Genomic DNA, 27213 nt, shown 5'->3' on the forward strand with positions numbered 1-27213 from the left:
GTAATATTAAAGCATGGGCAACCATTCAAAAGAAGTTCAGAACAATAAGCGGCGTAGCTTGTTGTGACAGTTGGCAACGACAGACATTAGGACGCCAGAACACGTCAATGGCTTCCTCGAGGCCACCGTCTGTTCCAATGCTGCTCGCAGAGGATAAAAAGTAAAAAAAAAAAAAAAAAGAAAATGGGTTGTGAGAAAAACTGTCCCCGATTACTATTCGTGGCACCACATGTTTACAGAGGCGCAGCTGATCCGAGCTCTCGGCTGACACAGCCTTCGTAAAACGTTTACGGAATAGGATCCCCACTGTCAGTGCGCCGGTGTGCCTCGCACAGTGGCCAATGAATGCGTGCACGATGCATCTACATCCTACTAAATGGGCCTATGTCCGCTCATTTGCATAAGGTATCGACCCAACACGCGCATAATTAACGCGCAAGCCCACCCGCACGCGCGGATGCGCCATGAGGTCTTTCCGTGCGCTGTCGAGAGCGTGCCACAGCACCCTCATACTGACATAATTATTACCGCTTGCTCCCATCTTTTATTTTCTGTTTTTGTTCGGTGCCCTTCTGACTTATCCTGAATTACGCTTATACCTGACCTCCTGTGCACATGCTGAGGACACCGTTCATGCGGCGGGAGTATGGAGAGGGGAGAACGAGTCGCTTGGGTCGTTTTCTGCCTCAATTCTTGGCGAAGGGGGGGGGGGGGAGGGGGGGGCGCAGAGTGACAGTTTCGGATTGTTCGCTTCTCGAAAGGCGGGGGCACAGAGGAGGCAAATACCGAAGAAAAAGAAAGTGAGTTCGCGCACACGCACACTGATGTTTCGCCAGGGCCTTCTATGTCGCACTTGCGAGTACAAGCGAAATAAGTCCGGCGCCACGCTGAGCGGCCTCCGAAGTACATGCGCCACCATGTCGTATACGCGGGCTTGCCCCTGTAATCTCGCTCAGTCTGGCGGTATGAGCCGTGATAGAGGGGCTATCAGCTTCGGTCGGCTAGCCAGCTCTCTCTCCGTGTCGTAAGCTACTAAAACCACCCAGTTTGCACAAGCCGGCACAAGTGTGGGGAAGAGAAGCACACATGCGTTACAGGACTATGCAACCGAACCCAGTCGATTAGGGCCCGAAGTACGGCCGGCTGCAAAATTAGGGTCTCTTGCCTTTTACTTCGTTTCTACGCGACATCGAGAAATAGCGAGCGGGCGACGAGTCGATAAATGCGATCATTTATTTCCATCGCTGGCCGGACAGACTCCTCGCCTGGCCGATCTGACGCTACGCTGGCTCCATTGTTTCGCACAGTGGAAGCAGAAAACTTCAGCCGGTTCCTTTCCTTTTTCGGCCCACCCCTGAAACTTCGGCGGACTTTTTTTTTTCTCCGCTAAAGACAGTGACTGATTCGCACATGCGCCTAAGTATTATGCGTTGGCAGATATGCAAATATTGAGAGCCAGTGCGCATGAAAAAAAAGAGGACTTCTTTTCTTTCGGAATACACGAAAATTAGTTACATTTTGCGTTGAAACGCTTCACACGCAGGAACTTATAAGCTCCTTCATTTAGATAGCCTGCTATAAATACAGTGGAATGTTTTAAAAACGCTTTCTTCGAACTACTCGACATGTTTGGCGCTAGAATTCCGCCAAGTGTGCGCTGCTATTTCTACTAAAAAAATAATAATAAAGCAACGCGCCGATCATGATATTACGAGAGCAAGTGAAGAATATGAAGAATACGTAAACATTCATCAGTGACAGACCAGCAAACGATTCACTGTCGTGTTGCGAAATCTAGACTTGAGTATAAAAATTTCAAACCGCTGATTTTTTTCTTCTCTTTATCCTCTCCTTTAAACAGCACTGTTTTGCAACTTTACCTACCACTACTGATCAGTGGCTAAGGCATCTGGCTGCCGAGCGCAAGAACACGCGATCGAAACCGGGCGGCCGCATTTCAGCGGCAGCGAAATGGGTAAACGCCCATGTGCGGAGATTTCGCGGCACGTCAAACAACTCCAGGAGGTGATCCACAGCCCTCCTGTAGTGCGTGTGGCCCACAATGTTCATTGGGCGCGTAAAGCCCTATTTATCATTGACCATTTCGACAACGACGATTACTCGTGTCGTACAATTTGGAAGCTCTGACGTGGGCGCTTCATTCCGACTGCGGTGTAGTCGGTGGCAGCTGTTTGCCGCCTTCTTCTCTCCGGCGGCGAATAAAGGGGAGCCTCTGTCCATCCGACGGGACGGCGACGGCAGCAACGATCGGCGTCGACACGGGGAACGATTAACGACGAAGCCCAGGACCTGATTAGCGCGCTCGCCGAGGTTCGCGCGTGTGGCTGCCGTTTGGCAAAGGGCGCGACCTTGGGGGCCACGGCAGAAGGCAGCGGGAACTGCTCTTGTTTACGGTCTGGTAGCAGCGGCTGGGAAGCGAGCGTCGACTTACTGGTTGGGTCCCCAGCATCCTCCTCTTCGGCCTCTCCTTCGGGCGCATCCTTGGCAGGAGCCTCTGGAGGCGGATTGGCCACTGCGCAGACAGAGAAAGAGGGAGAACTGGTCAGCGTCGGGGGCAGCAAAGCCAATTTATGCAACGGGAATTGAGCCTCGAAAGCAGGCCAGGAATGGAACGAAAAACGAAGCGACGAGAGCGCCTTCGTCCGCCGCTACTTCGGTCCCGTTCATAAGTCGTTCCTGGCTTCGAGTGCCGCTACCAAGAGACCAAAAACACACATACGCCAGCCGCACGCTTCGCAGGCTCATTCTGTTATGAGTCAACAAAAAGCTAAGCAGATGTCGAAGAAAAACAAAAAACAAAACAAGACTCTTGGCATTGCCGGGGATTACCGATATTCCTTCCCACATACTTCCCAGGCTATTAGCGGAAGGATTACCCATACCACGCGGATGCTCCGATACTTTATCCATTTGATCCCGACTCTCTGCAGCTCTAATCGCGACATTCGCAGGCTCTGCACGTCAACAGTAACTGATTTAGCTCGCCTGCTTAACAAGCTGCGCCCTGCTTCCTTGGAACAAACTTCCATACCCCGATCGAAGATAGACAAGCGAGCATGAATACCGCCTGCGTCTTCACACTGCCGCCAACACCCTCGACACTTTATGGCGATGTTCTTGGCGTTAACCGTCAGCTCTCGCGCTCTAACGAGATGAAGTGTCGATCAATATCGGCCTGTTTGGCTCGTAGTTTTTCCATTCCAAAAAACTAGACCGACACGTGCCGGAAATGTGCAATTCATTGAAGAAGCTTTCGTCTCACCGCACGAATCTGCATAAAATCGAATGCAGCGCTATGAATCGCTCTTCAAGCGAAATTATCCAAACAGACGCAAAACAAACACATCATTATTCTTTATCGAGGGCTATAATAAAGGCGGCTTTTGTGCTCTTTTTGCACACAGTGCATGAAGCGAGCGGTGGCGTAGAGACGAGCGGCCGCCTTGGCGTGGCATATTCTATATTGTGATATAGTTAGATGTAATGAGATATTTATACCAGTGCGCTGTAAAGAGTACGGCATCCGAAGTTTTATTCTGATCCATGTGATTTGCCGCCTTCATCGAATTCACCAAACAGTCAATTGAAACTCAAGCTAGCTATAGTTCCTGAAGAGGTACATGGGGATGGGAAAGAGAGTTGATTGTAATTGATTTTAACTACAAAATACCGTAACCAAGTAGAGGACAAGAAACGAACTCACATACAGGAAACGATTCCATATTCACCAGAAGTTATCAAGCATAAAGATCAGACACGCTTCTGACGAAGCTCACAGAAACACTGACTCTCACACACAGACGCAAAATAAGGTAGGGCGTCCTGTAACGACATCAATGTCGAAGATAAAAAATAAAATAAATAAATGAGCAGAGCATCAGGAAACCGAGGCTGACTGGCGCAAGTTCCTTAGGGAGAACTAGCTCAACTTGTAGCGCGCAAGATACAGTAGCAACGGCGGCACATTTCCGGACGAAAATAATCAATTCCAGAAAGAGCCACCTCGATGCAAAACCTTCCTGGCTGGGGGACAAATAAAAAATTCTGAGAGAAGACAAAGAATGAAGACACTGCGACTCCGCCACGGCTGTCCCGGACGTAAAGAGGCAAACACGGCACTCAACGAAACAAACGGCAAATCGCACGCGCACGTCACCAATAAGCACAGCAGGAGCTGAGCGAGAGAGGGCAGCTTATTCAAGGAAGCTAACAGTGTTATCGGAGAACACCAGATGTCTGCGCCACACATTGGTAGAAGGAAAGAAAAGAACAATAAAAATAGGAATGGGCATCTTGCGGAGGCCACCTCCGAACACGATCTATGCTGCCTTCCTCATGGCCTGATCCGAGGCAATTTCCCGAGAGGACTGTCTTGCAGCCGCGACGAGGCAGAGCAGAGTATAGCCACGGACGGGGTTATTGTCGTCGGCTGGAGCGCTCCCTGCGGCCGTTCAATAGGCTGGGACAAATTAGGGCGCAGTTTTGTGAACATCTTCCATCAGTCTTCCTCGAGCGAGGGCTTCCCGGAGCCGGGGAGGAAGCCATTTACGGTGCGATCGTTACGCGAGACCAAAAATTGTTACTCAACCGACCACGATGCAACATTCGGGTTCCGAACTGACACGTGATAACGATCCGGTATACGAGACGCCATCGCTATCACGTAACACAAATTTAGCTAGTATCTACTGCGCACAACGGTGCGGGTTCGTGCATAGTGACCCCCTGCCTGTTTGAGAAGAGTCACTGCTTCCATGACCTGGTATTTTGTAGACTGATCGAAGAAAGCAGTCTGCTCTGGCTTGTACAGATGCCTCAAATGCTGTACCACAGGACAGCCTGGCTGAATTTAATATTTCGTTCCCAATACTAGCTGCTCCTGACGCACAGAGCTTGCATGCCCGATGGATAAACGCCTGTCAGAGTCGACATTTTTGAAAAGATGAAAGCTTGCCCAAAAACCTGCGCGACCGCTCAATGAGGGGGCCTCAGTGACGCATGACTCAGGGAAAGGAAAGACTGCTTGCAAGAAGCGCAAGACTCGTACGCATCCTATTCTTGTCTGCCAGTATCCCGGGGATCCGTTCGTGTTACTGCTGAGCCTACACGGGGCCTGGCACGACGCTCCAATGCAAACACCCACCGCGAGAGCTCCGGGACGTTAGCGAAGCGCCGCAAAAACCATGCGAAGCCCAAAACCAAAGAAGTCCCGAATCTCCGGGCCAAAAAGTCCTGCATGCTATAGAGAGTGACGTCAATAAAAGTCACGCTCGTGGATTAGTGGGTTTATTTCTTTGCACCCAGCCGTTCTCTCTTCCCTGCGCAGGTTCAGTGCACACACTGAGGGCGACATTTGATTGGGACACTCAAAGAACCCCGCGGCGGTTGGTGGTCCGTGAACACTGTAGAAACTATAAGTGCTGCTCTCGGTTGGTGATGACAGAACGTATAATAAAGACTGGACGAGCAGTAAGAATGGAACTCAGGAGCAGGCGTTTTCGTACCCACATTTCATAGCATCGAGTCAAGCAGGTCTATGCTGTTTGCCTATTCAAACAAGCGGGGATAAATCGGCAGTATTAGGCAACGTACGTCATCGCACTCAATAGCGTAAAATATTCATCAAACTAAGCCAACAGTAGCAGAAAGAATCTTTCAAGCTATTACAAGAAAAAAAAAAAAAAACTTCGTTCACCAAAATCTCTCTCTCTTCTCTGCTACACCACTTTTCTTGCTGCGATAGCGTAGTTAAGAGCATTCGGTGAATCATATACAGAGGAGGCGTCGGTTTCCGTTTTTTTTTCCCGCGCTACAAATCTGAAATTCGAATTAGCATTACGCGCTACACATGCAGTAGGCAATTGAGGTCGAACTGGCCCTTTCCAGCAAACGCGCTCTTGGTCACATAGATGCACGGTGGCAGCTATTACTGCCTTCTAAGAATCAGCACTCCCGAATACGCTATCTGTATCGACCTATCCCGCTTCATGCAACATGCATGACTTGGGACGTTTCACTCTCGATTTACTATTTAAATGACGCTGTTGGAATCCTGTGCATATAATTTCATCGTGCGGGCGTAGCGGAGTATCAAAATCTGCAGCATGAGACCCGACTGGTTCATGTCCTATGTCTGCTCGACTGTTTGTAGGTTTGCAGTTATTTTTGTCGTAAACATGAATTACTGCTACGTGTAGGGGTTAAGCGCAACGAAACACCCTATGGGGGAATACAATAAGCGAAAAGTATCGAACAAGAACAGCTCCTCGCGTGTTTACATGGCTCTGAAACGCTCAACTTATTTCCTCTGTTATCAAAACGCTCTCAAAAGGTGAAGAATGGCAGACATGGCGGCAACGACAGATTTGTTACGTACGACTGATAAGGAAGAATTGAGCTCAAGTTTTGATATAAGTTACAAGATGGGACACCTCCACGAAGGACACAGCCCTGCCACAAATGGCACCAACAGAACTTTGATTTTATTCAAATTACTACGAAAGAAGTATGATGCAAAGGTGGTCATCACTGACTTAACGAACATGTTTTTGAGAAGCGTCGAAAATGAAAGTACTGCAGTTTTGAAACTTTGGTAGCTAGATGATGCTGTTTAATTTGGTATTGTGACGAGGCCACGTCCAGCGACGAATACTTTCCTTCACCTCTTCTTAAGTCGTCCCTTCGATAAATCGATTGATTCTTGTGGTGCGCACCATTGCCTACCATAGATGCAAAAGGCGCTTATCCATTCAAAGGAGAAGCGTATACAACACCTTATATGTACAACCGCCACTAGGAGTCTTGGAAGTAGGCGTTGTCGGAGAAATTTAGTATATATTTAAATATAGTTCTCATTACTTGACATTTAATAGCATACAGTGCATTTCGCACACTCCGAGTGAGGCTGCATATATCTATTCCAGCCTGCATACAAAAATAGCGATGAAACGAACGTTCTTCTTTTTTTTTTTTTTCTCTCTGATATCACGTTCCCTAGACCTGTAGATTCTAAATTCTTTAGTTGCACAAAGCATGCGCGCGCCAGCTGAGTACCATGCAACATGCATATCGTTAGCTGCTGAGGAAGGGAGCGCTCACGAGGATCCCCCGGAAACTGGTTCTGAAACGGATTAACGCCCACTAAACTGGCTTCTTTTTTCTCACTACTCCTCATGTGGGAAACGATTTGTGAGTGGGCCGAGACGGAGGGCGACAGCTGCTTCTGGACTGAACCGCGCGACCAGGCCCTGGCCACGGTGAAGCTGCAGCCGCACGGCCAGCGTCTTGACCCGAGGGCGCCGCCGCGTCTCCTCCTCGGAGTTCGTAAACCGAGCAACGCTCCTATTTACCTTGAGGAAACTGCATCCAAAGAGGTGCGGCCTCGGCGGACGGCGCCCGCCATGTTTGCCGAAGAGCGCAGTGTCTACGCAAGCAGCACTTCATTCAGCAAAGTGTTTTTCCTAGCGAGGCACAGCCTCGCGCGACAACAGTTTGTTTGCGCATCAAGGACGCGAAAAAGAGCTCGGCACGGCAGCAGCAAGAGCGGAGCCAGACTCTCCGCGGCTTTTGTGCTGTGCGGCGGCGCCTGGCGCTGTTTGCTTCCAGCCGAGACCCGCGATGGAGGTAAAAAGGAGAGCCGCAAGCAGTCTCGTTGCTCGGCTGTTTCTCGATTTCTGCTCCCACGACGCACCTCTTTTGCTTTTCCTCATTCAGCGGCTGTCTCGAGAGAGTGAGAGCGGGCATCTCCGAGTGAAATTAGTGTGATGCGACCAACTTAGCCGGCACCACCGTGGCCGGCACACTGCCGCCGACCACTGCGGGACAATAACAAGGTAGACGTATCGCCTCTTTACGTTATTTTCTGCACTGAGCCCAGCGAGATATGTACACCCTTACAGAAGAACCTACAAAAAGTTTGCGCAAAGAAGCGTGTGCGGTTGCAAATGCGCACGCGCGTAATATATAGGCCCACACCGTGTGCGCACTCACTGCGCAAGGGGCTAGTATAGGAAGGGATAGTACAGGGCGTGAACGGAGCTCCCTCTATTTCCCTCTGACACTCGCATACGTCAAAAGCACCAGCAGAGACCAGGCGCTCCGGATGCGAGTGACCTCGCAACGTAGGCTCCGGAGTCGCTTGCGCTGATTTCGGGTTAGGCTGCCGCCCCAATTAGTGTGAAGCGCCCTGCGAAGTAATTGAGCCCCGTGATCAGGAAAAGAAAGAAGCCCAACTACTGGAGAGGACGGCGGCAAGAGCCATCGCTGTAGGGATATGAGGTCGGCCCCGTTCCCCTAATTGATGAGTTTCTTAAGAGCAGACTTGTGCACAAGCGCACACACGCACGCACACTCGCACGCACACTCTCACGCACGCACGCACGCACGCACGACGCGCGTATTAAGGCGGCCAGACTTTATGCGACAGGAACCGAACTCTGCCTTCATCTCGTCCCTTCAGTGCTTTGGGCTGCCAGATGAAAAAAAGAAGTAAGAATTTTCTCCCGTTTCTTTTCGCGGTAAATTTAGGCTCTTGCACGCGCTCGCCACAACTGTCATCATACTCTCCAAAGCGCATCAACGCAGCGGGTAAATTATTTCACTTCTCTTTAGTTCTCGCTCACGATGTAATGAGCACATAAGAGTTGTGCTGGTGCGTTTCGGATAGAAGTGTAGGGACAAGCGTTGCTGTCCCTGGCGACTTGTGACGGCAGCGCTGACATCAGCTGACAAGAAAAGTGAAATTTACCAAAAAGATAATAAGAATAACTTCTGCCTCGACGTTTCGCGCACCGTAGGCGTAAACGGACGCAAATACTCAGAGGAGAGGAAAAATGAGTCAGTCGAAGATTACATTCACACTGCCGCACTGCGCGTTTTATCGGAAGTAGTGAAAGCCATCCTGTAACCTTGGGCCTTATACTACAGAAGACACGTTTCTGACTTTCGGTGTTCCGGGCACACCCCGTATAAAGGCGCACGCATATTTGCATTCAAAGTACATGCGGCGAGAGAAGACAGCGGGCGACGCAAGTACGCATGTTCCTTCCGAAGCAAGAGGAGGAGAATCTGCGCGACGTTCGCATCAAGATGTGGGCAGAAAGAAGCGGCGAACGTTCTCTTTCCGGTGTCGCCTTTCGCCGTGTAATTGCTGCCGTCAGCACACGATCCCGGCCGACATAACCGCTCATTACAACCTCAAGACCACTCAGACAAGGCGAAACAGGAACACCCACGCAGCAGGGTATACGTGGGTGGCAAAAAAATGACTGCAGGGCTGGCAACAACTTTTCAACAGGAAACGGCACATGAGCAGACTGTTTCTCCAAATCAAGAATGAGACTGCAGAAAAAAGAGGCACCACGAAACAAATGCTGACGTCATCTGCGAATGATTGCCGACACAGTGAGAAAAGAAGACCACATGAAAATGCGCTCTGTGCCCTTTAGCTCTCCGTGCGAACACTCCGGTGCAGTTTGAGTGCGCTGCACAGCGCGGGTGCAGTATTTATAGGGATGCCAACTGCAACGGAAGAAGAGAGAAAAGGACAGTGGCTTGGAGACAAGAATGGAGAGCTTTGTAAACAAAGACACCCGCGATCAAACACCGCTTGACTACAGCTCTTGCCAGTCCATCTTGCTCGGGTGGCTCCGGACACCCAAGAGCGCCACATGCAGTATGGGTGGCTGGGTGCACCGGGGCCGCCGTTTCTCACTCGCCACAAAGGCTCTTCTTAACGGGCTGCATCTGTATGCCACTGTCTGCCATTTCTCTTCCAGCGTCGGCACACTTCCTTCCCGTATCTACAGGCCAGAAACGCCTGAACAGGTAATATAACAGGTCGCATGTCACGCGCTATGCCAAAGTGGCGACAGGACGCTGATAATGCTTTGAAGCAAAGCTGAAAAAGAGTTGGAAAATGACGTGGTGGATGTGCTCTGGGGAAATTCCACACCTAGCGAGGAATGATCAGCCCCCAATCCCGGGTCTTGACAGTCTTCGATGGAAATGAAAGCCTCGCAGCGCTGTCGAGGGAGGAAGTGAAATTTGCGGCAGACATATATATTTGAATTGTACGCATGCATAGCAAACTATCACAACGCTCTAAATGAGTACTCTTCGAAAACAGTGTCTAACCAGTCTCCAGTGCAGCGCTCAACACATGTAACGTGTGGCCAGAATATTACGAAGCCCGGCGCTCGAAATATTCTGAAGCGTCGGCCGAAAAAATACGGAGGTTTCTTCGACTTGTATACGCGAAGGCAGCAGAGGCATGTGCTAACATATGTATAAACTAGGTAATTTCATTAGGTAAGACGCGACAATAGTTCGACCACCGAAGCGTGTTCCGTGTAATTATGGCCGGGCAGCCCACTTTGCAAGCGCTACAATACCGCTGTGTGGTAGCACATAGTGCACGCTTATATCAATGTATCGGGCCTGCCGCCGCTGTCTCCTTTTTCCTTAAACCCATTTCCAGTGACCGGGAAAAAAAAAAAAAAGATTTCCGCTTGTATTATTTCCCATTCAATCATTGGGTCTGTTTCTGGTTTCCGTGCACATTATTCCCGTTCGTGTAACACAAAAGATACACCAAAGAATGGCGCAGTGAGTAATAACTTATACTACAGAAATAACAGGCGGTTAGGGTAACAAACTGGATTCCAAGGGAAGGAAAGCGTAGCAGGGGATGGCAGAAAGTTAGGTGGGCGGATGAGGTTAAGAAGTTCGCAGGGGTCAAGTGGATGCAGCTTGCACAGAACCGGGTTAAGTGGAGAAATATGGGAGAGGCCTTCGCCCTGCAGTGGGTATAGTCAGGCTGATGATGATGATGATGATGATAAGCAGGAAGCTGCCTCACAATGTTTATTCATTGTGCCCTTAAGCTCTATGGTTTTACAGAGCTAAGGGAGTGGGCTAAAACAAAGAAATTAGCAAGTAAATGAACAAAAAGAAACACAATCTATCAGACAAAATTTACATATACGCTGCAAATAAAATGCAAAAGAAAGAGCATATGAAAAATAAAAAAGGATTTAATAAAGTACTGTGCACAAAGGCGGCTAAAACAATGTACAGAAAGAGCCAGAACAATTATTTTAAGACACTACAGCTCCCATTGTCACAGCTAAAATACCTGAACGAACGTGCCTACATTTTACGTAGCTATAACACTCCATACCTTGGCCAAATGCCTCATTCCCCTGTATTCAGTGCTGCAGCTGCCACTATTGAATATCTTTACGTGAAGCGAGTTTTGTGCATTAGTTAATATCGTTATGGGTGGTAGCAAGTTTATGTCGATAGCAACCTGCGAGAACTCGAGATCTGCCGCGTTTAGGGACGCGCAGGAGCTCGCCAGGCTGACGATATGGTATACACAGTCCGCTTCTTATTGGAAAAGGCAAGTGGTGATATCGCAGCACTAACCTTTCGAAGTTCCGGCATTTCTAAGCTTTAAATCTTCCTTTTTTACTAAAGGTGAACGTTATACGCAAGAGTAAACAAGCAAAAACCGTGAAAACAGTAAACGCGAAGGAAATAAGAAGAAAGAACGGAACGAAAAACAAAAAACAAAATAAGTCTCCCCGCGCAGCGGTCCACCGCCAGCTTCGCTCCTGTTCGTGGGCTAAGAGGGCACTTAGTTTGCGAATCACGCTCCCAAAGCTGTTTGAAATATTTTAGGAGCCGGCCGAGAATCGGCGTGACGCTTGCCGCCGCACCTTATTGATCGAAAAACCGCGGCGAGGTCGTGGCTTCGTCCATGTGCACTCGCCGTATAATATATATATATATATATATATATATATATATATATATATATCAAGGGGAAAAGAGAGTGCTCGTTATAATACATGAAGGAAAGAAGCCGACAGTCGGCGAGGCCAAGGAAAGCGTTGGGGATGGTACTTTATGTCGTTTTTTTTTTGTTTTTTTTTTTTTAATGTTTACTTGGATAATCACAGAAATTAGTAATGTAATCTGTTTAGAGGAAAGATAATTAGACACAAAGTAGAAGAAAAAACAACGTGTCGATGATGGGATCCGAACCCACGACCTCCGAATAACGCGTCCGGTGCTCTTCCAACTGAGCTACATCGGCCGCTGTCCCCCCTGCTACTTTCTTGGGTATTTATGTTGTCTGTATACGAACCTTGAGAGTGTGCAGGGGGGACAGCGGCCGATGTAGCTCAGTTGGAAGAGCACCGGACGCGTTATTCGGAGGTCGTGGGTTCGGATCCCATCATCGGCACGTTGTTTTTTCTTCTACTTTGTGTCTAATTATCTTTCCTCTAAACAGATTACATTACTAATTTCTGTGATTATCCAAGTAAACATTAAAAAAAAAACAAAAAAAAAACGACATAAAGTACCATCCCCAACGCTTTCCTTGGCCTCGCCGACTGTTGGCTTCTTTCCTTTATATATATATATATATATATATATTACACACACACACACACACACACACACACACACACACACACACACACACACACACACACACACACACACACACACACACACACACACACACACACACACACACACACACACACACACACACACACACACACACACACACACACACACACACACACACACACACACACACACACACACACACACACACACACACACATACGCACGCACGCACATGCACGCACACAAAGATGCGTGTAACCTAGTGACGCTAAACCATCGATGGCGGGCCGCCGGAGCGCGAAGTGTCACGTGCGCGAGGGGCGACACTCGCTCGGCATAGCAATAAGCCGCTGGTGTGACTGAGCACCTGTCTTCGACCGTTATAAAGGCTTAATGCCGTGGTAGAAACCTCTGTTACGCGGAACCACTCATCAACCGGCCGGGCGCATGAAGAGCGCCGGCAACGACGTCCCGCACGCTGACCCGCGGAACTGGAGCGCAACAAACGGGAAGTGCTTCCGGTGACCTACCCCAACTAACACACGAACACAGACAAGCATGTACAAAAAAAAAATTAAAAAAAAATGCCAGCGTTCGTTCAATATGCGCTTAGGCTGCACGCAGTTTTTTTCCGGTCGTCTGCTTCAGAAACATAGTCGCGGAAGCGGCTGGGCCTATTTCCGCTCCATGCAGCATTCATAGCAAGCCCTGCTATAAACCGTGTATAAGTAACGTGATGCATTCAGTCTGCATTGAGGAACACTAAAAATGCCCGACCAAGTCACCTCTTCCAGGACGCAGTTTTGTTCTCTCTGTATTTGTTTTTTTTTTCTTTTTGTGGTGGAGGGAGAAATTAGTGCATTAACCCCACATAAAGAGAGATAGAACGAGCCGCGTGCAGTCTGTAATGATAGCATGCATTAAGCAACGCTAAACCACTTTCTTTGCATTGTCTCAAAGCGACACCAAAACTCGTCACAAACCTGCATATTTTCATGTACGTACGCTTGTGCGTGTGCGAGCAACAATGGTTTTCTCGGCTGCATATTAGTGTACATGAAAGATGATTCCGGTTGCCGCAAGCCTTTCCAGGTTCCATGGTGAGGCGATAGCCCTGATGGTGCATAAAATGTCACGAGACACTATGGCGCTTCCGAGCGACGTCTACTCGAGGGTGTGGCTGTGTGCTTTGTCAAGCCGCCCATTATGCATTTGGGGAGCCAGAATTCTGTGCGCCCGAGCAGTGATGAAAATATCATGTTCAGAACTTTGGAATGGATATGGAAATAACCAATGGCTAACTACAGATATCTAATCACATTGAGAAACCTATGCATAAAAATTAAACGTCAGCTGCCAGATTTCACTTGCTTACGAATTAACGCGTCTCCTTTCCTTCCACCACCGCTGACCCTAACCCTAAAAAAAAAAAAAAAAAAAAAAAATCAATTCTCCAGGAAATGCCAATTTAGATATGAGTTAACATATGCTCTGAAGAAGCCGATATTTATGGCCGATACACGCTGTTACTCACACCGTTACCTTTGCTGTGGATTTTTTTTTTTTTTCTCGCGGATGATGATGGCCTGCGGAACATGCGGATCAGCCACAGCCCACTGTCTAATGCCTGACCAATGCGTCGGATATTCAGCTACATTTCAGGATACCCTCTTTTCTTCGGGACCATATTCGCTAGGCTCTTACTGCGTTCTGTTCATGACATCTGCTGTCGTGATTGGCCGGTGTCAAGAGGAGCTGACCAGTCCCGGTAGACTGCTAAAGCGCGACCCAATCGCAAAACACGTCCTCGCGTATGAAGATAGCCTCGAGAATCTTCGCCCTGATTCGTTCGAGCCCATTTTTACTCGACGCCTAGGTACGACGATGAGGGCAGTGCGCCGAGCAGCCAGGCTTGAGAGGCGCTTTTCGAATGGCGAGGCGGCGTCAACGAGCAGGTTGCGCCAGAGAAGCGCCAGCGACCCAAAATAGGCGACAGCGCAAATGACCGCAGGGCCGGCTTCGCTTTGCATGCAAAAAGGGGCCCGACGCGCGGCGAATCTTGGCGGCGGCGACCGAGGGTGCCACGCCCTCGAGAGAGACACTCGAGGGGCCAGCCTAGCAAGCGCAGTAAGACAAACACGAGAGCGCGCCGTCAGCATTTCGGGGAAATCCTTTCGGCTCGTCCTCTCGCCTTGTCGCGGCGGAGCCATTCGCTGCTCTGCAAAGGTCAGCGGAGCTTCTCGCACCGAGCACCTTTGGCGCCACTCGCGCAGTTGTGGTGGCAGGCCGTGAGTACGCGTGAGATTCCCGCCAGGTGTACACCAGCAGCAAAGAGAGCAGCGGCCGCTCCCTTTTAGCCACCCAACTGTCCCCACTTTCTTTTTTTTTTTTTTTTTTTTTTTTTTTTCAGACTAAAAATGAAAAAGCCCAGAGCCCTCGTGCTAACGGCGGAGATTGCAGTGTTCCACACGTTGAAAGGCAGCCCACTGGGGCCGGAGTTCATGATATCATCCCCCGCTACCCTTTTCGTCTCGGTGAAGCTTTTCGAAAGATGAACCGTATAGCACTCGTATGTGACGTCAACGCTCACCGCTGTCGTCGCGTTCGCGCTTCCCATAGGGACAAGCATGCGGAGGAGCATACGGGTTTGTGTTAAAACTCCGTCCTTGCTAGCTCGTCATTCCGCCCTGCAGAAAAGTGACAAACGCAGTGTTTGTTCTAAATTCGCCCCACATTTTACAGGTGTGCTAAGAGAGAGAGAGAGACGCCATTACTCAGCGAAAAGAGCTGTAGTGGCCTGGATATTTATCGTTACAAGTTATCCTCGTGTCGATCACCACCGAGAACAAGTCCAAGTGAGGTTCCCAAGGGGCGGGAATTTAACAAGGGGTAATGACAGCGTTTATGATCTCTGTCATCTTCTTGCTTCCGGAGGACGACAGCGCGCAAGTTTTGCTACGAGCGCTTGCACCCACGCAGGCGGAAGGAGTCGCGAACAGCGATAATTGGTGGGAAGAAGGCGCATGTCGGCTGTCTGTGCAGGAGGCGACTGCAGGAATGGTGAGGAAGGAGGCTTGACACGTTTCCCCAGTCTCTCGCCCGAAGTTCTGTCGCGCAGTCCGGACGAGAAAATAGCGCGACAAATAAATTGCGCGCTTCACAGCGCACGTAAAGCAAGCGCCGTCTTCGAGAGAGACGGGGGAGCAAACATGCAGTGAGCGCCATTACTGCTCCTTTCTCCAATTGTGACAAAGGAAGAAAGAAACCCGGCGCGCGTGATGCAAATATGGTCGGAAGAGAGAGGGGGAAAAGAGAAGAGGATGGAATGAAGAGGAGGAGCATCAGTCAACGCCTGCTCAGCTGCAGTCCGAACAAAGGACGAACAGGGAAGCTCTTGTTGAAACGCAAGCAAATTATCAATCAAGGAAGAGGAATGCTTCTGCAAGGAAATTGCTTTCATTTCAATCAGTTCCCGTGATTTCCATCTCCCGAGCAGCGCGGGCGATGCGAAACAAAAACAGTGGAACGGTGAAAAAGATAAAAAGAAAGGGTGAAGAAAAGGAGGAAAAGTACGTTCCCGCACGCGGTCATTTGCATATATACACATTTTCGCGGCTGCTGTCGTTGGCAGGACGAAAAACAATAAGACCAAGGACAACGACGGACCGAAGCGTTCCGTCACAATTCTGATAAAGAAATCACCGTCCATCCTTGCAAACGCTCAAGGCTGAGATGTGGAATTCTGAGAAAGGTACGACGTAAGCGGCACCCGAGCAACAGAATACTTATATAAACCGCATTGCTTCCTTTGCCGAGAGTGTAGGAACTAGCGAAAAATAGAGGATTTACTCAGAGCTTTATCTGGACGGCACCTAACCAAACTTTGATAATTATTGATGCAAGCGTATTGGGTGTTGCAGAAAAATACCGGCCTGGTAGAGTGAGTGAAGGCAAGAGTCAAGAAGCGCGATACAGTTGCCGTTTGAAACTAACTCGACAGCTGGACAGCACCTTCACACACCGCCGCGCGCTTCCGGCTGAGTTTGATGGCGAAAAAGTGCCGAATGACCGCCGATTAAGTCGACCTTGCACTTGGTGGGCAGACGCTCCAGGTATGGAAAAGAGAAAACCATTTACTTCATAACAGAAAGAAAGAAGAATAAAGATTCGCACTACGATAATCGTTTTAAGGAAGTTGCATTTGTACATCTGGTTAAAACAAAGTAGGAGATGTAGGGGTGAGGGCAGAAGTTAATTCTAAATGACAGTCATCATGGCAAAGGAAATATGAAAGCTCACAAATTGGGATTATACCATGCCTGAAGAGGAACGGTCTATTTTCTCGAGTGGTGGGTGGTTAAAAGGGAAGCTTACGAACAAAATAGTCGCATTCTACACGTTTAATTATGGCGATCTGTCCGGTGCCGCCGGAAAGATACCGCCCGGAGCTCTCGCCGTATACGTTTCACGAGTTTTCGGGTTTGGCGATACTTTTGCCTTTCCTTTGTCTCTAGAAAGTGCATTGATTGGTATTCAGAAATGACGCATATTTGAGATATTACAGCGACAGCATGCCAGCGCGAAAATATCTGAACTGCAAGTTTCAAAATGCGAGGAAGAATTCCTCTATTTGCAGAATTGAAGGCGGCAAGCCCCACCGCACCGCAGTGCGCACGCAACATGACGACGTGCCAAACTATAGCAAAGATATAGAAAACTTAAGCCTATGAAAATGGCAGCCTAACAAATGTGCGGCGAACATCGAGTATATGAAGATTATAGGTGAATCGTATAAAGAGATAATCCATAAAAAGCAAAAAAAAAAAAAAAGCTTGTATCAAAACACCTCTGCTTTACCGAAGAATTAACATGGAATTCATGCGGTCAGATAAGTGTATTACGTATACGCAAGATCAATAAACGAGCTACGATTCTCGTTTGGTGGCGAAGCATAGCGAGGGTTACGCAGCGTAGGAAGTGGCGCGCTGGTGTCTGGTTTCTCCCGCGTTCTGTAACCCGTACTTACACACCAGAGCTACGCATTACGGTTGGCACGCTACCTCAGACGACAGAGTATCCCATGCGCACAGTGCAAAGCGTGCTAAACATGCGTCGCTTCCGGCGCTTGACTGCGTTGCCTCAGTGGCGTCAGTACGCACGCTTTTGAGAGCCTCTCACACAGAGCATAAAGGCCGCTTTTAGGGAACAACAGCAAATCATAGAAGAAAGAAGACTCAGGGACACTGAGAAGCTGACACGTGCGTGGGCTACGTGCAGCTAGCGGTCGAAGCTTTCAAGATGTCACTGAAGCCAGCCGCCTGACTGAACAAAGAACACGGCGCAAAGCTTTTGGCGCTAAATTGAGTTAGCTGCACTCGTGTGCTTCAGTCATTCAATCAGGTCGAAAACGAAAACAAATAAATGGCGGCGAAAGAAAGTGGGAACATCCTTTCGATACAGTTTTTCCCACCGGGCTTCCTGGCTGCCCGCTTTGGGCTCCGGTAACATACCAAGAAAGTCCCACCCTATCCCCCTTTGCCGCAACCGACCAGTGTTACGTCATGATTACACTCTCTGTACCGCCAGATGTCTACAGTGTTGCGGCCAGGCCTTTCTGGAACAAGAACGGCATGAATAAAGCCTAGCTGCAGTGCCTTTCGACATATTTCTAGCAGCTAAGTAAACTTAAAGAAACACACAAGCACAGACGCAAATTGCTGATCAGGTATATGTCCCAAGAACACGTAACAATGCCTACATCTATTCATGAGCCATAGCTTCCCAGCATTTGCAAAATGCAGTGAGGTGGCGCTGCATACGTTCCACGTGACAAGCTGCCGCAAATAAGTCGACAGTTACAGTGTTAGACAAACATACTTGAGCGCACAGACCAAGCGCTCAAAATCCGCCTCCCCTGCCACACCGGCCCGAGTTGACCCTCTCTATGAGAGGAAGTCGGTCAGGTATGCTAGGAGAAGGCTGTGGATATGAGAGAACGGGGTAATGAAAGGGGATTGAGGATTCACAGAGCAATAGAAAAGACTGTGCAAGAACGGCATAGAGTTTAAGGCCACTTGGACAGGAGGGGAGGGCCTTCAGTTCAAGAAAGCCAACCATGCAGTTCGTAAGATTAAAAAAAAAATAAGCTCATTTACACCATCAAAAATAATTATCTTTATGTTCCTTAAAAACTGACCATCTCCTTCCTCTGGGGTCCTTAAAAGCACGCCGAAGTACGAGCGCACAGGCAGCCACCACCGAAATCTTGACAAAGCCAGCGCATCCCAGCAGCCTACGTCACGACTGCGGATGAGCGATACACTGTCAACAAATGAAGCTGCGAGCTGTAATCAGAGTCTAGTCACGTGATGTCCCCTCGCAACATACGCGCAGATACATTTTCACACCATTTATCGCCCATTTTTCTCTACGTTGGCTGCTGGGAGAGGTCATGCACCGGCCAACTGATAGATTCTCGGTGGTGACGCCCACGCCCATTGGCATTTATTCCACAGTAGCATGGTAACCCCAGACAAGAGAAAGAATGAAGCGACCGAGACTAGTTATAGCCCTTGAGTAACCAAGGCGGGCGATCCCTAACAGTGAGCAAAGCCGCGAAGCTGCCGTCATCTGCGCAGCACGCTTTCTTTTTAGAACTCAGCGCCTTTTCAATCCTGCAACGAAAATCTGCGAGCTGAGCCATGAACCATATTGAAGGCTTTCAATGCTCAACCGGAACGCCACTTTCTGATGATGTATGCTCCGAAGAGATCTCGCGAACCTGTGAATAATTTTTGTATGCAGTTGGCGCCGCCACATTTCGCCGAGCTGCAGCATGGCTAAAAAGATATGATTGGCCCGCTCAGGTGTGACCATGCGTCTCCTGGCACCTACCGCTACATTAAAACTTATTACTGTTCTTTCCTGTGCTTGATCGCAGGCGATGGTACATGTACGTGTGTTACTTGTTACTTGACTGAGTAATAAGCCTTCCAAACAACATTTTTCGGTTGAGAAGCCTTTTTTTTTTTTTTAACGTGCCAAGCTTCACATGTAATGTGCGATGTCGATGCAGGTTAAAGAACCCCAGGTGGTCGAAACTATCCGGAGTCCCACACTACCTCGTCCCTCGCAGCATGAGTCGCTTTCCCGCGTTAAAATCAATGCACGAACAAGCATCCACTTGTGAGGCATGTCCTAGTAGAGGGCCTCGGATCAATTTCGACCACCCGGGGTTCTCTAACGTGCGTTAGCAACGCACAGCACTACCAAACACGATCGTAATGGCCAGGATTGCACTCGGCGGCTTTCTACACTGCCACCTAGACCTGATTGTTTAGGTTGCATTGATCTGTAGCGCGCTGACCACTGAGTTAGCGCGGTAGAAAGTGTAGCATCAAAAGTGACATGAATACTTGCATCCATTGCGGCGCCTGGGGCCCATAAGGTACCGTGAATAATAATTAAAAAATGTGGCTGCTTTCGGAAACATTTTATACTATCAAGCGGTATGAGTGACATCGTGCGCAAATGCCCGCCTGTACTTGCGTGGCCACCGAGCAAAACCTCTGACGCCCGCAGCGAGCCAATAACGAACACGAATACCGCCTCAAGAAGGAAAAGCTGCATCGATGAAGGGGGAGAGGCGCGGAGCGCGCCAAACAGCAATGTCAACAATGTAACAAATGTGACAGCATCAAAAATGTCATTAGCGAAAGTAAAGCGAAGTGTCAGTTAGGAAAACTTAAAGCGTAAAATAATTAGAAAGCCAGAAAAGTCCGTTAATATAAAGCGAAATTATTCGGTGCAATTTTCCGGCCATGAGATGCGGCAGAACAAAAAAAGCGTACCAGGGCGTTTGTATTATTGGCATGAAGAAATGTAGATACAAAAAAAAAAAAAAAGAAATGCGGCTCGCGGGGGAGTCGCATCATTATACAAATGTTCTCCGCCCAAGACCATGCACGTCTGCCACTTGATGTACGAGCTGGCGCAGACCATATACCTTTAGACCTCTTCATTATTTGTGTTCTTGAAGAGCATTCGCTTGAAAAATCAATTCCTCGTCGTCCTGGTAGTTTTCTCGCGCAGTGTGCTCTTCGTGGGAAGGAAAGGGAAGAAGTTATTTCTTGCGAGGTTGGGTGAATATGGAGGATGATCCAATATTTCATAGCCACGGCCGCTTATGTCACAATCACACGTGCTCAGTGAAGCGGTGCGTTTATTTATTTATTTATTTATTTATTTATTTATTTATTTATTTATTTATTTATTTATTTATTTATTTATTTATTTATTTATTTATTTATTTATTCAAAATACCCCTAAAGGGCCTCACGGCTGAGGGTACAGGCAAATTATCAAAAATAGACTAAAACCACGAAGAGAGAAAATGCCTCGCCGGGGTGGTGCCGTGGTATGGCGCTCGACTACTGTGCCCAAGGATGCGGGATCGAATTCCGGCCTCGGCGGCCGCTTTTCAATGGAGGCGAAAAGCAAGGCGCCCGTGTGATGTGCGATGTCAGTGCAAATTAATTAACCCCAGGTGGTCTAAATTTCCGGAGCCCTCCACTACGGCGTCTCTCATAGCCTTAGCCGCTTTGGGACGTAAAACCCTACAAACCAAACGAAGAGAGAAAAAAAAAAAGAAACTAAAACTGGCATATGATTGGTAGCAAAATATTAATCAGTTATAATTCACATTAAAGCATAAGCAATGAACAAAACAAAATAATTGTCACGGAACAGGCAAAAGGGTTTCGCCAGCGCGTAACAACCTTGGTCATACGAAGGTTGCGGTAAAAATGAGCACTGAGTCTGCACCCAGAGTAACGTGTTCCACTATTTATTCGGCAGGTATCGATGCACCGGTCAAGCGAGCGTTAGAGCCCCCGCTCTCGTCGCAATTTCTGGTGCACCAGCCATATACCGTAAGCAATTTCGTTCTTGGTCGTCCAAGCTTGTTTAAATGACTTAAAATCATGCACATTATTAACGAGATTGTTACAGGCTTGGGCATTATTGCTATATAGACTGCCATTAGCTTGGCATCAATCTTTGAATAACGGCCCTTCAAAAAATTTCCAGAGCTGTGCGGAACCTACAGTGCAGAAGTGCGAAAGCCTGAGCGTTGCTGGTGCACACGCTGCATCCCTTTTGCTCTCATTATCAACGAAATGCACCGTCATTATCATGGCTACTGTCGTCGTTGTCAATATCACTAACTGCAGCGTCATTGTCACCGCTATATCATCCTCACAGTAGACAACGAGAATTATGATGTGCGCTTCGCGACGGCGTCTTTCTAAATAATGTTTATAGCTTTTTCCTGAATTTAAAGGCATGTAATAAATATCATGCTGAAAAAAAAAAACACAATTCCGTGGCGTGGCGTAGTTCGTTAAAGCACTCGGCTGGGGATACAAGGGATGGAGGTTGGATTCCCGGTGGAGTCCGCATTTTTTTATTCTGATGAAATTAGTTTCGGTTTCGGGTGATGACGTCATTTTATTGACAGCTATATTATGACTTGAAGAACGAACAGCGGAAGTATGAGCCATTAATGGCTTTCACCTTAATACAGAAAGCGGATCACTGGGAGTGCTTTCAGTTTCACGATGGATGCTGCCTTTTTTAGTTCGATGCTGTCGCGGTATTCTGTGGTGCTATATAGAACACAGTTTTTATATTCCGCTAAAAGTATGTAGACGTACATTCATTTCGACGTCTCTGGTGTGCGCCTTTTTTTTAAACGTTACGGTGCTGACAATACGAACTTTATGGGCGCCTCTCGTAATGCTGAAAGCGCATTCTTCGTACGCAGTTCATCGCATCAGACCGTCTGAGCAGTCTGCACACTTTAGCGTTTCCTGGGGGTTCGGTCCCCCGCAAACATATAACTCGCAGGTATTTAGGGCGTGCAGTTTCCGCACGCTGGCAACTCTGTTATCGCTGCACTAGGACGGTGCCTGCCCCAATAACGGCAAATAGCACTCGCCAAAAGGCACGTGAGCTTCATTCATGTTTGAGCAGTCTTTTGCATGCGGCCCACTTTCTCTACTTCATGAGAGCAGAACCCTTCCCGATTCGAGAACTATCGTTGTTTCATATTTCCCTCTGCAAGGCGCTAATCATTTTCATCAGCCAGAATTTAGTGTACTTGGGCAGCTGAGTATTAATTAGACGCGCAAACTTCGTGTCTCGGAGGTTAGCCTAAGCACGCGGCCGGAATATAATAATTTTTTTTCCGACCCGCACCTAAGCGAATTATCCATTTCAAGAGCTTTGGGCATCCCAAGCTGTATAGTTCTGGATTGTCGTCTCAACGCCAAGCCAATCTGAACACAGGGGACAAGACAAAGAAACGCCGCTGAAATGTCACACATTCTCTCATAACAAGCGCTGAGGAAAAGGAATTTGGCGAAAAGCCCTTGGAAAGGGCCATATAGACAGAGCAGAGCTGATAAGTGATTTTATTGTCGTGAAAACTGTAACAAATTTGCTTCTTTAAAGTTTTTACCACCTAGTAAACAGTGGAAGCGCAATAGGAGAATATTATACATGTATATTTAAGCAGCAACGACACCATATATTAAAGTCAAATGTAAGGACGCGACATTACAGGTAAACCATTTTGAGTTCTTTTTGGGGCGACCCATTGCAAGTGGAGACGAGAAGTATATTGCCTTTGGAACATTGGACATTGAAAATTTATCTGTAGACTAGCGCTTAGCCTTTTCTCATTCTTCGTGGCCTGTGTTCCGTAGGAGTCTAATACCACTCCCCGACTACATTTTGTTCATCCGACATAGGCCATACTTTCGATACTGCACATTACCAGCATGAGCATATAGAGCTAAGTGTCATTCTGAAAAGAGGGGCAAGAAGCGAGACCTCGCCAACATGGAAGAGTTTATTAAGCCTGTTTTACAGTGGAGAGCAAAAATTACTTCAAGAAGGTGCATGCATGGCGTTCGAAATAACGCAGCTGTTGACGGAGGCGGATGAATCAAGGAAAAAAACAAAAAACAGAGCGGCGCCAGAATTATCGTGTCCAAAGCGTCGAGGCCGCTTAAATTAGCTTTGTATTGTTACAGGCTCCTGACGCTCTTAACTGTTCTCGGAGGACGAGTCCAGCATTCGATGGGCTGCCATAGCTGGTTTTTCACACATGATAATCCCTTCCGCCAACTTGCATTACATCTTTTTCAGGGAGGACTCTCGTGCAAGATAATTTGGAGTTAAGCTCGTTTTCCCTTCCTGTCTTTCCTTACAAAAATTAAGATAACCCCCCCTTTTTTTTTTTTTTTTTTGTTCCTGTGCACATTTATTCCCCGCTGGATTGTCACGGAAATCCCACCTGGTAGCTTTCCGCACCAGATTTTGCGTTTCTTGTGGATAAGCGGCAAGTGAACAAGGCTGGGTGGAGACAGCCAGCTGCTGCAGTTTAAGAAGCTGCAACTGTTTTAGCTGCCAAAAGACTCCTGCGGAAGCCTGGTTCCTGGATATTTCCCGTGCGCCAATAACGTAAATGAAACAAAACAAGAAAGTAATGAGTTAAAGAAAAAAAAAATAAAGGCGAAAGTGCAACCATGGCCGGAAGAACTTGTAAAAAAAAAAAAAAAAAAAGCGAATTTCGAAAGAAAGCAGCAATCTGTGCGGGAGGATTTTTAGCACCACAATTTCTTTCTTTCTTTAAGAAAGCGGTTAGCACTTTTTATTTATTTGGTGCTTATGCATTATGTGCTGGAGGAGGAAAAAAAAAAAACATTCTGTGTTTTGTTACTCGGACTCGATCACAGTTTGCCACTGACGCAGAAAATCAGCGGAAGGTTTCCTTTTTTTTGGGGGGGGGACATTCTCTCGCAAAGTGGTTTCTAAATTACGTGGAAATTTCCGCTCCGACTGAAGAGGCCTACGTTACTTGTTCTAGTTTGTTTTCTAAACGAGCTTCTTTGCAGTTAGTTTCCCAGTGGAAGCAGTCCTACGGTGCTCCCTAGATGCGAGTTTCCCTTTGCCTGTTTACCACATTCCACCTCCATCCCGCCAAAAACCTTTGTTCTTTTCGCCTATAAAAGTGAAAATTCTCTGAAGTCATTTCTCCGTTTCGTCTGCTAGCGCTCTTGCTTTTTTTTTCCTGAGAGACATGGAGAGTCTTCCACTTTCAGTGAACCTTCTTAAATTATCATTGCCATTTACCAAAACAAAGGAAAGAAGGGACGGACTGAGCGCGCCACTTCGGAGGGGAGAAAAATAAATATATACCGCAACGTACTCCTTGAACTATGGAGGGCGTCGCCAAGCAAAGCGCATGATGCGGACTGAGAATCGTGGCGAGATAACAAGATACGCACAGACAGGGCGTGCACCTACACACACGCCCACTGCAAATAAAGAAGACGAAAGAAGGAGCACTGGGACGCCAGGAAACACCCGAGACGAAAAGCAGGGACGCGTAGGGAACACGGTAAACTCGGAGGTACAACAAAAACGACAAAACACGCCGCTCAACGAGAGCGGCCCGCACGCAGCTCGTGCGTTGGAAGAGCCACCGGGGCAGAAATTACAGGATCGCGGATAGATCGTTTGTGCAACTTGGAGCTTTTTCCAGAGATTGTTTTCCACCCGTGTTTCGTTTATTCGAACCGGTATAGGGCGACGGGAGGTTTCTCCCCCCCCCCCCCCCCCCCTCCCTCTCTCCCCGCCTCATTTTGTTTTTTTTTTTTTCTTTTTCACTCGATATAAGCTGGATAAGGGGGTGAGATTGGGAATGCAGGTACAAGCGCGAGACGTGTTTCGCGCCGCGCGCGAGCACAGCCGCGAGGAAAAGAAAAAGGTGGAGGCCGCCGCCGCAGCGCCGATATTGCAAATGATCGACATTCTTCTCGGTCCTTGGTCGTCGAGGACTCGACTGCGCACTCTCTTTATGCAAAGCTCAGAGTCTCGTTTTTTTCCTTCTTTTTGTCTTCTTCCGTTCGTCGCTCGCCATGATACGGGCACTCGCGATGGTCGCTGAGCCCAATCTTCGATAGACTTACAGGGGGTTTCCTTATGACAATAAAAACAAGGAAAAAAAAATTGAACAGAGACACTTACGTGTGAGAGTGCGAAAGCATCATAATGGCTATGAGTGACACGTTCCTAGTAAAGTGCCGAGTAATGCTACGTTGCACAATTTATATGATCCATGAGTCATGAATATATATAGAACGCTACGTTCCATCTTTCATGACTACATATGTTCGATCGCTTAAGTTGCAGCACCGTACACCGGTATGCGTGACAGGAGGGGTGGGAGTGAAGCTGGAGTGGGACTCGTGCGCACATGGAAGGGCACGAGTCCCCAATATTTCTTCAATATAAACGGGAACTAGCATAATCACACTCTTCGACGGCGATAACGCTTTATATTTTAGTAAGTAAAAAACCCCAATAATCAATAAATCAATAAACACAATACCCCAATAAACCATCATCATCATCATCATCATCATCAGCCTGATTATACCCACTGCAGGGCGAAGGCCTCTCCCATATCTCTCCACTTAACCCGGTTCTGTGCTAGCTGCATCCACTTGACCCCTGCGAACTTCTTAATCTCATCCGCCCACCTAACTTTCTGCCGCCCCCTGCTACGCTTTCCTTCCCTTGGAATCCAGTTTGTTACCCTCAGCGACCATCGGTTATCCTCTCTTCGCACTACATGTCCTGCCCATGTCCATTTCTTCTTCTTAATTTCCACTAGAATGTCGTTAACTTGAGTTATTTCTCTGACCCACTCTGCACGCTTTCTATCTCTTAATGTTACCCCTACCATTTTTCGTTCCATAGCCCTCTGGGTTGTCCTCAACTTAAGTAGAACTCTCTTGGTTAGCCTCCACGTTTCAGCCCCATAGGTGAGTGCAGGCAAGATGCAACTGTTGTATACTTTCCTCTTGAGCGATACCGGTAAGCTGCTAGTCATAATCTGCGAGTGCTTGCCAAATGCGTTCCATCCCAATCTTATTCTTCTTGTTATTTCCTTTTCATGGTCCGGATCTGCGGTTACTACCTGTCCTAAGTAGATATATTCGCCTACTACTTCCAGTATTTCGCTACCTAATGTAAACTCCTGTTCCTTCCCGAGGCTGTTGAACATTACCTTAGTCTTCTGCATATTGATTTTCAAGCCTACCTTTCTACTTTTCCTGTCTAGGTCATCAATCATTATTTGCAGTTCATCTCCCGAGTTGCTTAGCAAGACAATGTCATCAGCAAATCGCAGATTACTGAGGTATTCTCCATCTAGCCTTATCCCTAACTGCTCCCATTCCAAGTCTCTGAATACTTCCTCTAAACAAGCTGTGAATAGTACTGGGGAGATTGTGTCTCCTTGCCTAACACCTTTCTTTATGGGAATTTTGTTACTTTTTTTATGCAGAACTATGGTTGCTGTGCAGCCACTATATATATCTTCCAGCACTTTCACGTACGGCTCGTCTACCCCCTGATTTCGCAATGCGTGCATCACCGCCGAGGTTTCAACTGAGTCAAATGCTTTTTCGTAATCAATGAATGCTATAGGGAACCCAAGCTCAAGTCTCGCCGCGTGATTGCAGCGCCGTATTCCTGGCATGGTGGCGAAATGTGAAACGATGGGACGTCGCCGGAGCAGACGCTCCGCTAGCTTCCTGTGCACGTGCGGCGATCGCGTTGCGCCTGGCGGTTATTTGGCAATACAAAAACGCTTCCGCTGATGCGAAACGGAGGTACTAGGTAGCATTGTGTCAT

At 47.9% G+C, this 27213-nt stretch overlaps 1 protein-coding gene across 4 annotated transcripts in view; it reads right to left on the reverse strand.

The window, feature by feature from the left end:
- The window catches only part of LOC146206079 (dual specificity calcium/calmodulin-dependent 3',5'-cyclic nucleotide phosphodiesterase 1A-like), a 563618-nt gene that overhangs the window by 99713 nt on the left and 436692 nt on the right, over window positions 1–27213 (reverse strand). For all 4 annotated transcript variants that reach the window (XM_084590730.1, XM_084590731.1, XM_084590729.1 and 1 more), the window contains one exon: window positions 2453–2533. In XM_084590730.1, the coding sequence (XP_084446856.1) occupies window positions 2453–2533 (81 nt within the window). The remainder of the gene's footprint in view (window positions 1–2452; window positions 2534–27213) is intronic.

The sequence above is a fragment of the Amblyomma maculatum genome, chromosome 1 (assembly GCF_055883805.1).
Source record: "Amblyomma maculatum isolate TAMU_Amacu chromosome 1, ASM5588380v1, whole genome shotgun sequence".
Classification (NCBI taxonomy): Eukaryota; Metazoa; Arthropoda; class Arachnida; order Ixodida; family Ixodidae; genus Amblyomma; species Amblyomma maculatum.